The sequence below is a fragment of the Varanus komodoensis genome, unplaced genomic scaffold (genome assembly GCF_004798865.1).
Source record: "Varanus komodoensis strain SLA01 unplaced genomic scaffold, ASM479886v1 scaffold102, whole genome shotgun sequence".
Classification (NCBI taxonomy): Eukaryota; Metazoa; Chordata; class Lepidosauria; order Squamata; family Varanidae; genus Varanus; species Varanus komodoensis.
The window spans coordinates 1,077,538-1,089,697 of record NW_025335279.1 but is presented as its reverse complement, the minus strand read 5'-3'; the positions used below and the strand labels follow the sequence as shown (position 1 = coordinate 1,089,697).

General features: G+C 48.3%; 2 protein-coding genes across 2 annotated transcripts in view; one reads left to right on the top strand and one right to left on the bottom strand.

Annotated features, from left to right (window-relative positions):
• LOC123017780 (zinc finger protein 585A-like) overlaps positions 1-12,160 on the top strand; it is a 133,236-nt gene that overhangs the window by 3,981 nt on the left and 117,095 nt on the right. The window contains exons 2-4 of the mRNA XM_044419348.1: positions 32-729; positions 5,554-5,677; positions 9,769-10,980. Coding sequence (XP_044275283.1) covers positions 32-729; positions 5,554-5,677; positions 9,769-10,980 — 2,034 coding nt within the window. The remainder of the gene's footprint in view (positions 1-31; positions 730-5,553; positions 5,678-9,768; positions 10,981-12,160) is intronic.
• Positions 1-12,160, bottom strand: part of LOC123017787 (zinc finger protein 850-like) — a 62,511-nt gene that overhangs the window by 13,560 nt on the left and 36,791 nt on the right. The gene's annotated exons all lie outside the window — the stretch shown is intronic.

The following is a 12,160-nucleotide window of genomic DNA, read 5'->3' as shown; positions in this document are numbered from 1 at the left end:
GAATTTCACCTCTGACTCTTCTTACTTTCAGGACAGGATGTGCAGCTGAGGATAAAGCTGGAAGACCAGGCCAGAACTGGGCAAATTCCAGAGAAGAACATGGAGGAAGGAGACTCTGAAACTGGGACTCTTGGAACGTTTCTGTCTGAGGTTGAACCCCAACAAATTAAAGGAGAGCCAGATGAGGATACACAATGGCATGATTTCCAGACAGGAATTTGTAGAGAAGGCGGCAAATCACTGCTTCCAGGATCTGCAAGCTGCGATAATACATTTCTTTCTGCATCATGGAAGGCTGTTGCTAATGCCAGCCAAGGGCCTAGAGGAAAGTCAGTGTCTGAAAACCTGCTAGGCCTTGGTAGAAAAGCCCATGAGATCCCTGAAAGTCGAGATTCTCCTGTGAAAGAAAAAGAAGAGGTTCCAGAGAAGGATATGATCAACTTGGAGACACTGCGCCAGCGATTCAGGCACTTCTGCTACCAGGAGGCTGAGGGACCTCGAGAGGCATTTGGGCATCTCCAGGATCTTTGCCATCAGTGGCTAAACCCAGGAAGTCACACCAAGGAGCAGATCCTGGAGCTGGTGATCCTGGAACAGTTTCTGGCTATCCTACCCTCAGACATGCAGAACTGGGTTAGAGAGGACAACCCGGAGACCTGTGCCCAGGCGGTGGGTCTAGCAGAGGACTTCTTGCTTTGGAAGGAGGAAGCTGAAATACAGGAAGGGCAGGTAAGCTGAAGTCACTTTGGCCACCCCGGGTAACTCTTGATGTACAGCCAGGGCGTCTTTGCTCTGTTGATCTGTTGCTGGTGATTGGTTTTCCATCTGGTCATGGTATCCTGGAAAGTTTTGAATTGGAAAACTCAGAATCTTTTCTGGAAATTTTAGCCATTACTCTGAATTGATTGAGATCAGATACATGGTGTTTTTTGACTCCTAATTAGCAAAAGGATGTTTTAAGAGATGTCATGTTAATCTGACATGCTGTGTGTGCAGGTGTGTCCTCTCCCAGCCAAGAATAATTGAACTAAAATGTTCACTAAAACACAGTATAGTCTTATCCATGTCTACACAGAGGTAAGTTCAGTGAGAGCCAGTGTGATATAGTGGTTAAGAGCATGGGATTATGACTTAGGCAATCTGGGTTCTAGTCCCCACTTGGCCATAGAGCCAACTGGGTGACTGCACCACTTACAGACTCTCAGCCCAACCTACCTCACAGGGTTGTTGTTGTGGGGATAAAATTGAGAGCAGCAGGAGGAGAATGATATAAGCTGCTTTGTGTTCTTTAAAAAAAGAAAAAAGTGGAATATAAATCAAATAAATAAATACTAAGTTCCATTGACTTCAGTGGGACTTGGTGTCATTTACACACTTATCTGGGAGTAAATTCTGTTGAACATAATAGGACCTGCATCTAAGCAAGCATGTATAGGATTACCCTGTTAGAGTTGTTTAAATGTTAACGTCAAACAAATTCCACACTTTGGTTAAAAATCCTTTTATTGGACCATTGCCAAAATTTTAAATCAAAACATTTCAAGTATGTGTTTCCCTTATATTGCTAAGTTTTTAAGAAAAAAGAAATGAAGCCACTGGAAATTCCAAACTTTCTAATTTGAGCATATACCAATAAGTTGTGTAGATAAATAGAGCTGCTTGTGTTTGTGCTTATGTCTTGCAGGTTCTTGCTTCCTAGGGATAGTCATTTGTTAAAATGTTAATTACAAGGTTCGGCTTGTACTATAAGCATTTCAGTTGCTCAGTTTGACTGCATCAGTTTATTGCATTCTTTTTTTAAAAAATTGAAATTATGCATTTCTAAAAATTGGGGAAATTTTCCATTTCCCACCTCATTTCAGTCCTTCTCTCTTTCATGGGTCTTTTATGCTTGCAGGACCCCAGCATTAAGGCCTAAACCTGTTTGCCGAGGAGCAAGTCACTTTGAACTTAGAAGGACTGACTTAATGCTAGCCTCATTTATTGCAACGCGAGTCTTCTGTGTACTGCACAATTCTGCAGTTCCTGAGAGGGTGTCCCAGGGTCCATAGGAGGCCCCCCAATGCTTTTGGAGCAGGTCCATTATCAGAGGAGGGCCAACATTCGGAGCCTCTTCATTCAGGCAGAAAGCTCCAGTGTTACTGCTTTGTTTCAGGAGTGGATTGCAGGAATCAACTGGATCCAGGGCATGCCTGTTCCCCTGCCAAGTGGAAAAAATAGTACCATCCTGGAGTTGGTGCAGGTTTTTTTCCTCATATTGCTTCCAATGGGAGGGCAAACCATTTTTACAAAGATCTTCCACAGCTGACACAAAGATCAAAGGAAGAGGGAAAAAACTTCCTTCCCCCTGGTTAGTCACATGGTCGGTACAGGCACAGCAGGTTTTGGATTGGAGGGTTTGGGGCTTTTTTTTGCTGTGTATTCCCTCCATCATCTTTTGGAGTACCTCCTGGAGGTCCCTTGGGTGGGACACCCTTTCCCCCACCAGATCTGGCCTCTCAATGCCACTGTCACCTCCTCCCTCCGTCCACTTCCCCTTCCTCGTGGCATGCGTGCCCGGCAGAGAACCAGGGAGCGAGCTGGCCATGGCATGTCCTTCCAACTCACCACTGGCCTTCCCTGGGCCAGAGCAAGAGGCGGGTGAATTGCAATGCCAGCAGTCACAGTGCTGAGGAGGAGGAAAAGCCACTCCAGAAGGTTAGGGGACGAGTGGCTGGAGAGCAGCACTTGTGAAAGGGACCTCGAGGTGCTGGTTGACTGCAGGCTAAACATGAGTCAGCCGTGTGATGCGGTGGTCAAGAGGGCGAACGCCACCCCTGGTTGCATAGCCAGAAGCGTGGCTTCTAGATCGAGAGAGGTATCACTACCACTCTGTATGACTCTGATGCACCCGCAACTGGAGTATTGTGCTCAGTTTTGGGCCCCTCATTACAGAAAGGATATAGCCACGTTGGAGTCAGTGCAGCGTAGGGCCACAAGGTTGGTGGCTGGTTTGCAGGGGATGGGGTATGAGGCGAGACTGAGGGAACTGAGTCTCTTCAGCCTGGAGAAGAGGAAACTCAGAGGGGATCTGTTGGCGACATACAGGTATGTGAGGGGATGTCACACGGAGGTGGGTAGAGACCTGTTCTCCCCTACAGAGGAAGGCAGGATGCACTCCAACAGAGCAAAGCTCAGGGGACCAAGGTTCAATTTGGATGCCAGGAGGTACTTCCTGACAGTTAGGACACTGAGGGTGTGGAATGGGCTTCCACGGGAGGTGGTTAAGACCCCATCGGTGAGGGTGTTCAAAGATAGACTGGACATGCACATGGCGGGCATGTTGTGAGCGGAGCTGGCTGGAGCCGGAGGTCAGACTAGATGGCCCGGAAGACCCCTTCTGACTCACTCTGTTTCTATGTTTCAGTGGGCCTCAGCTGTGGGACGTGCCCAAGCATGCCTGCTGTTGACCTCAGCTCTGCCCATGGACCCTCCCCAAATGCCAGTGGTCCTTCAGGAAAACATTACTCTCCTCGCACCTTGTTTCCCGGTAGCATGCTGGAATTCTGGCAATGGAGTTCAGTCTATCAGTGACAGGGTAGCAATGTGAGGTGGGGTGTGGCTCATGCAGGGTTTGGGGGGGGCAGTGTGATTCCCCCCACCCTCCACAGTTCCCCATCCACACTGCATCCAGTTTGAACCAGTGTGGTGCAGTGGTTAAAAGCACAGGACTGAGACTCAGGCATTCCGGGTTCTAGTTCCTGCTTGGCCGTAGAGTCAATTGGGTAACTCTGGGCCAGTCACAGACTCTTAGCCCGGCCTACCTCACTGGACTGTTGTGAGGATAAGACTGAGAGGAAGAGGAGAATTCTGTAAGCTACCTTGAGTTCCTTGGAAGGAAAAAAAGCAGGATCTAAATACAATAAATAAATAAACCACAACATCACAGAGCTAGCAGTGGTAAGCAAAAGAACAATTCAAGTGATCATACAGCTTTATTTTGGTAGAATCGCCTCACTTTTCTCTGTTGTTGTTATAATTCGCTTATCAGTATTAGCATTGTTACCTTCCCCAGCATATAGAAGGCCTGCCGGATCAGACCAAAGCCTACCCAGACCCAGTATTCTGTTTCCAGCAGTGACTCATCAGATGCCTTGGAAATCCACAAACAGGGCACTAGATCAGTGGCTCTCCCCTGCTTGTCTCCAGTGGCTGGTACTTGAGGCTCCGCTGCCCCTGGGCATACAGGTGCCATTCAGTGTCAGGGACTGTCTTAAGGAATAGCTTTGTATGTTGCCTTTGGGCTAAAAGGTGGAGTACTAATGCCATCTGTTCAATTTCATTTATTCCTCTTCTGTACCGCCCAATAGCCAAAGCTGCCTGGGTGGTTAAACACCTTAAACATACAAGATAAAATCCATCAAGATACAACATACAGAAAGACACACATTTTTTTTTCAAACAAACAAGAAGAGAATTCATACATGCCTGGAATAAGGCCTGAATCTGCTGCTGAAATGCTAACAAGTTCTGGTGCCTGGCAAGCTTCATCAGGAGGATCAGTGCCATAAACAAACAAACAAACAAACAAAGGGTCTATTATACTCCTCCATTAGTTGTTTTCAAGTTGTGTGGCCATCCTTTCCTCTAACAGCAAACCTGGATAGTGGTGCTGAGAGCAGTGGACCCAAAGCAGGGCTTCTGAAGAATGAGGGTGATACCGTGGTACTTGGGGAAATGCCCAAGTTTGGCTAAAGTGTGTGTGTAAAAAGCTTAAATCTTAAGCAGAGTGAAAAACCTTAAACAATCCAATGACTGGATTCAGAGGATTGAGTGTAGGTTATTGTGTTGTTTGAACCCAGCTGTGATAATAAGCCAAGCCTTTAAGTTTTATAGCTGGCCTTTGCTTTCCCTCCTTCTACACTTGAGATGTATAAAGCAGTGACTGGGTTCACACAGCATGATAACCCAGACTAAGAGTTAAGTATGGGTTGTCACCGAGTCATAGGTTGTTGTTGAAGTAAGAGTTATCATGTGGTCTGAACTCAGCTGCACTATCAAGCCATGGTTTGTTAACCATGAAGAGTCTGTGAAGAGGACCCATGGTTTGTCATTGGGTCATTCACCATGGTTTGCTATCTTGGCTGGGTTCAGGCAACACAATAACCCTGGTTTGAGCAATAACCCTGATTCAGTGACAACCCACACTCAACCACTGGATATTGCATTACCTGAACCCAGTCAAGCTAGGACTGAGTCCGTTAGGCCCAGGATGCTGAATGGAAACAGAACATGAAAAGCCAGAAGTGCAATTTAGACTGGTGTGAGGCTCACTGGAACCGTGATGTGCTCCAAGGCAAAATTCACTACAGCTTTTATAAAACTTCAGTGAAATCTCTACAAGAGACACACTGCAACATCTGAAAACCAATCTTCCTGCCTTTCTTGAGATCTACCCATCTGACTGACTGCTTCTGACATCCAGATCCTGAACAAGACAGACATTGGCCTTGATCCAACAAGGGATTCTTATGCTCTTCCAACTCTTCTTAAGTCTTCACACTTGTGTTTCAGCTGCCAGAGCCTTTGGAGAAGGGGAGGGGTTCCCCCAAAGAGGAGCAGACTCACTTGGATCCTCTGAAGGTGCAGCCCTACCTGGAGGCTGAGCAGAAAGGTGACAGGAAGTCCCACTTGCCAGGTAATGCCTCACCAGCTTCACAGACGGGTGCCATCCTATGGAGAGAAGCCCAAGCCTCCAACCACAGGGCCGCAAGCGCATCCAGTGCAGCGTTGGAGCTGCCGCAAACTTGGTTTTCACCTCTCTCTTCTGCATGTGCCACACTTTTTGCTGCTCTGCCCTTTGTGGCCTTCTAGTGACAGTGTTTCAAAGGGGAAAGGAGGGCAGTCGGAGTGGCTTTAGTATGCTTCAGATGCCGAGGTTGGCATTTGGCCTATCCTGTGGCCCCTCGGACCGTGTCTGGACACCATCAGATCCTTTCCTAAGTTGGCTGCTATGTCGCCAGCGCTCTGCTTTACTGGTTGCTAAAGGCTGTCCCTTTTGTATCTCACTAAAATAAAGAGCTTTGACTGTTAGGCAGTAAGGAAATTGAATGAATAAATAAATAAAGCTTAGTTGAGAGCCGGAGTAGGGTTAAAGTCAGGAATCTTGGGGGATGTGGGTTGTAGTCCCCACTCATCCATGGTGCTCACTGGTTGACTTTGGGCTGGTCATTGACTCTCAGCCTGGCCTGCCTCACAGGGTTGATGTGAAGATTCAAGGGAGGAGGAGGATCTGGGAGAATGTGGTGCGTTCCCTGGATGAGAAGACTGGATATGAATAGAAGGCACAAATAAATAAACGATGGAAGAGTAAATGAGACGGATCAGCTTTTGGAGGGGTGCCAATGGATGGCGAGGGCAGTTCTGGCTGCACTTGGTCTTCCAGGCCTCCGTCGGCAAGTGGGAGAAGCTGCTGCCCACGCCTGGCAGAAGGGGTGGCTGCAGGTGCCTGGGCAGGAGAAAGCCATAGCAGCCCCCTCACCGCTGGGCAGCTGCCATTCTTGCCACCTGGGAGAGGGTGCAGTGGCTCCTTCTCGCCCACATCAGTAGCAGGTCTGAGGTTTGGTAGCTGCCCCCTCCCCACCCCACCCCCCAGTGCAACGCAAGGAAAATAACGTCATTCACAGAATGTGTCAATATCCTTTTTTACGGAGGAATCGCACAGCCTGGTCCTAACTCTGATAACCCTATTAAATCCAGTGAAGAGTTTCTTTACACTAGGAATAGTTAGGTTTAGGGCACGGGCATGGCTCGTAGCCACCCAGAGCATCGTTGGAGGTCCTTCTCCGGGAGCCACTGCGAAGGGATAGAAGCCTTTTCAGCCTTTTCAGCTGTGGCACCCCATCTGTGGAACCAGCTCCTTGGAGAGGTGCACCTGGCACCCGCCCTTTACACATGTAGGCACCAGGCTAAAACCTTTTCATTCTCCCAAGATTTTAACTATTGAAAATTGTACTGTTATTTTATATTTTATTACAGAACAGTGGATTATTTATCAATTCTTATTGTTTTTATATTTTACTTTAATTGTTATTATTGAATGCCTTTTAGTATTATTATTGATTATTGGATTAGTATTATTATTGTACTTTGCTTTTTTATTGTTGCTATGTTGAGTTATTCTTATATTTTAATTTTGTAAACTGTCCAGAGAGCTGCTAGGCTAATAGGAATGATCTTAAAACATTTAAAATGTTTTTTAAAAAGCGAATAAATGATGGTCCTGGACTACAGACCCCATCATCCCCAACCATTGGCATGCTGGCTGAGTCTGATGGGGATAGCACTCCAGCAACATCTGGAGGGACTTCACTGTCCTGGGGCATTTCCTTCCTCTTGCCCCTTGGAGGACAGTGCAGAGAGAAATTTGGGAGGGAGGGAAAGGTCTGCTTGGCTTACTCTTTGCTGAGGGGCAATTAATTAGCGAAAAAACACTCATAAGGGAGAGACACGCCCAGGCAGCCTGACTGAGGATGGAGAGTGTTCAGTGGCCACGGAATAGTGGCTGGCAAGCCGTGGCAGTGGGAGGAAAACCCAGAAATCCAGGTGGCCAGCGGGATGGGGCAGCCTTCAGAGCTGTCACGTCTGTCGCAGGTCCTTTCTGCAGACCCTCTTTTGGAAGAAAGCAGGAACATGTCTTTTGGCCGCAGGATGCAAAACTTGTGGCAAGCCATCCTGCATAATTGCCGAGAGCAGGGCAGAGTCTCCCTGCAAACTGCCCCTCGCCATAATAAAAAATAGAAACAAACATTTAGCAGCTGCAAAAATAAAACCTGCTTTTGAAGGTTCAGAATTGAACGTCTGAAGATGTCTGTGAGACTGGATTTGGCCTCGTGTTCCTCGTGAACGCTCCCTCTCGGGCGGTGGGCTCAGGAAGGGAAAGTGACATGTGTGCGGTGCGAGATTGTGATACCTCTCAGGAGGCTTGTTGAGGAGACACTGAGGGCCGGATGTAGGCAGCTGGCAGGGCAGGCAGAACGCCGGGACCGGGGCGCTGGTGCGAGCCCAGACTCTGCGGCTTGAGGCTGGCAGCGCGGTCAACTGTCCGGGGTCAGAAACAAAGCAGGAGGCAGACGGATATTGCAGGAGGGAGAGGGCGAGCATGGCAGGGACAAACTGCAAACAAGTGGAGCAGGCAGGATCAAGCTGGAGCAAGGCAGGGGCAGGGCCCCAGGCGTGGTGATACAGAGGGCCAGAGAGATACAGAGTGATCCGGAGACAGCTTGCGTTGTGTGGTGGAGAGCAGCAGTGCAAAGGAGCCTTTTATCTCGGTTTCCGGGGCCCCAGCTGCACTTCATGCATGCCCCTCGGCCGGTCCTTGGAAAGACGCTTGCAGGGCTGGCCAGGTCCCTAGTCCTGACAGACGCTGGAGGAGAGGCACAGAGGCAGGGTCTGCATCAATGGTAGGAACGGCGGGGCACCTGCCAAGGGCCCACATCCCTGCGGGGACTTACAGGCAGACTCCCGTGGAATCGCTGCTCTCCTCATCATGGCAGCCGGCTTCTTCACCTGCTTGTGAGTAGCCCAGACAATGTGGCTGTGAGGAGGAGGAGGAGCAGATGCCATGGCCATGCACTCGCTGGCTCTTTGCCTGTGAAGAAAGCAAGAGAAGAGAAAGGAGCTGAGAGAAGAAAGAGGAGGAGGAGGGCTGCAGCAGCTGGTGAAAATGGTGGCGGGAAAGTTGGCTTGCTGAGGGTGGGTGCCTTGCCCAAGGGCCCAGGAAAACCTAGAGCTGCCTGTGGATGGAGAAGCTGAAGGAGAAGGAATGAAATGAGGTGACTTGGAAAAGAACCGGCTTTGGGCACCAATCCATTCTGCAGATGGTTTTGCAAACCACTGGCTTTCCCCGAGCTCTCCCCCTGGTCCTGTCTTGGATGAGATGCTGGGCAGGACTGGACAGTGATCTGCATGAGCCCCACAGTGGCACAACCAAGCATGTTTTGGATGGTCACTGGATCTGGCATTTGAGAATCCCCATTTTTAGAGCTGGCGTGACCTGATCACCACCCGAGGGAGGGTCCAAGTGGTGGAGCCCATGCAGGTTTTGACCCTGCATCTCCCGTTAAACAAATCAACAGTTAGGGAAGGTCCTTTCTCTCTACCCTTGAAGTGGAGGCAGCTTCTTAGATTTCTGTATAAGATTTTCCATGGCCAACTGGAGGGCTCCCATTTTCCTGCAAAGGACCCCTTGACTCATAGAAGTGTGGTAAAGCAGTTCTTTAATCTCCTTTCGAAGCCATCCATATTGGCAGCCATCTGTACGTCACACAATAGTGCATCCCACAATTACGTTGTGGGTGTATTAACTGTAGTTGTATGTGTCTGGATGGAGCTGGTTGTTCTGCTGGGCTTCCTGCTTTGGAGACGGCTGAAGCTGTTCCATACAAAGTTCTTGTGGATGCGCTTACCTGCTCCCTCTCTGGCACACCTCCACAGGGTCCGTCTGTCAGACCGTTCCATTGGCCGAAGGGCCAGTTCTTGCAGTGGCCAATCTCTGCAGGCCTCAACAGTGCCATCCGAACACTTGGGGTTTGTAGTGGTTGCAGCTGATACAAGAGGGACTCTGTAAATGGGCTCCTCGGCAGACATACCAACCCAGCACATGGGTGTTGAAGCAGGGAGGGTGGGTCAGCTAGATGGATGCAGGCCTTGATCCTCCCACTGCATCTCCTTGGTGCATGTCTCCACCATAGGGCTTTACTCATTTCATTCTTCTCTTCCTTCCACCAGGTGGTGGGAAGGTGGCTGCGAATAAGCATCTTGAGCCCGAAGTCTGTAAGCAGAGGAAAATGGACGGAGATTCATTGGACAAAGCCAAATGGGATGTTTTCCAGTTTTCTCAAATTGAAAACATGCCAAAATGTCAAAAGGAAACAGGGAAAAATGAAAGAAGTAACCCAGGAGAAAGAGGAGGAAAATGTGTTTGGGAGAAAGATGGCAACACCATCCTAAACAAAAGCACTTTTCAGAACAGAATCCAGAAGGATAAGAATTGCTCCCAAAGCTTCAGCCAAACTCAAACTCAGAAGGAAAAAAGGCCAGACCAATATGTAGATGGTGGAGCAAACTGGAAATCAATCCCTCAGCAAGAGAACATCCAAATGGAAGAGGAGGCATATATGGATTGTGGAACCAGCTTGCGTCAGAAACCGCTGCTAAGTAATGCTCATGAAATCGCAGTAGGAGAGAAACCATACAAATGCTCTGAATGTGGACACAGCTTTAGCCAGGGCTTCAGTGTTTCTGGAAACAATTTTCATATATGTTCCAACTGTGGAAAAAGCTTTATCTCTGACTCAGTCCTTGGAAAAAAAGAGAGAATACATCTAGGAGACAAATCCTCTAAATTTTCTGCACGTGAAAAAGGTTCCACACAGCCTTCTGATCTTCAGATGGGAGAGAAACCATATACATGCACAGACTGTGGGAAAAACTTCAGCTTTAGGTCCAGCCTTGTACGTCATCAGAGACTCCACACTGGAGAGAAGCCTTATAAATGTTTAGACTGTGGGAAGAATTTCAGTCAGAGTTCAAATCTTCTTAATCATCAGAGAATTCACACAGGGGAGAAACCATACAGCTGCTCAGACTGTGGGAAATCCTTCAGTAACAGTTCAAGCTTAGCATCTCATGAAAGAACCCACAGAGGAGAGAAACCTTATAAGTGCTCTAGCTGTGGGAAGAACTTCAGCTGTAACTCAGTTCTTAGAATCCATGAAAGAATTCACACAGGTGAGAAGCCTTATGAATGTCTGGAGTGTGGGAAAAGCTTCAGTCGGAGGGAATTTCTCATTGGGCATCAGAGAACTCATACAGGTGAGAAACCATATGAGTGTACAGAATGTGGGAAAAGCTTCAGCCAGAGATCAAACCTTATTAATCATCAGAGAATCCACACTGGAGAGAAGCCATTTGAATGCTCAGACTGTGGGAAAAGATTCAGTCATAAAGCATCACTCCTTAAACATGAGAGAAACCATGTGCATGGCTCCAAAATGGGAATGGATTCAAGTGTTCAGCCTTCTTTGCAAGTGACAGACAAAGAACACACATAGGAGACGAAACCGCTTCTGTGCAGACGGCTTCCCTTCAAGTATTCTCAGCTAACAGAAAATCCACACACAGGAGGAAAACATAGATCATACGAACTGCTTCAGCTTCAGGCTAACCCTTTGATTAACCTTAAAAGATCTATAAGGAAGAAAAACAACTGTGGGGAATAGAAGGCATCTCTGCTGATAGGCTGTACTTCTTAACTCCTTATCTTATGCTCAGGTGTGAGTAGGTGTTGCTTATTAAGCCAAGATAACACCAGCAAAAATAGCACCACCTGTGCGCAAGAGGGAGGCAACAGCAGATCTGGAGAAATTGCTGCTTGCAGAATTATTAAAAAAATCATAAGGAAAAAAAATATTCCCGGAGGGTGGGGAGACTCCAAAACACCCAATAAGCATAATGGTGCTTTTTGGCCACCAAATGCTTACTGCCTGGTGGTGGAAAAAATGGAAAGCTGAAAATGCAATACAATGCAATGCAGTGCAATGCAATGCAATGCAATGGACCGAAACACCAAGCTGGAGTACTTGATGCTGCAACATCTTGCTGCCAGCCTGACTCGTTTTCTTTAAAAGTAATTCGTTGCCTTTCAAATCTTCTGAAGTGCCCAACTTGCCAATTTCTGGCCTGGTACTCCCAGTTCCTTGTGCCCTCTGTCGCCTCTGTACTGATGGCATTGCTACATATGATCCAGATCAATTCTGCTCTGTAAGGCTAAGCTTCTCCCCACCCAGCGCCCTCCGTGTTTCATGCGGCTGTTGAGACCACAGTGGTGAAGAAGGCTGGCCCCCAAGCAGAACCTGATGTGTGGGGCTGTGCTCCCCCATGAGGCTCTCTGGGGGCCAGATGATGTCAGGGGTGTGGCCACACCTGCTGATGGCACTTTTTCTCTTCTGAGAGGGGCCCAGACGAGATGAGCATGGAGATAGGGACTCGGCCAGCCCTGGGAGGAACAGCTGCAGTTCCGAGAGAGCACTGGGGATTCCTCCACGGAGGAATCCAGGGAGGCCGTGGGATGGATACAGAACTGCAGGGAAAGAGCTTGGCCTGGCCTTCCAGGTCTCAC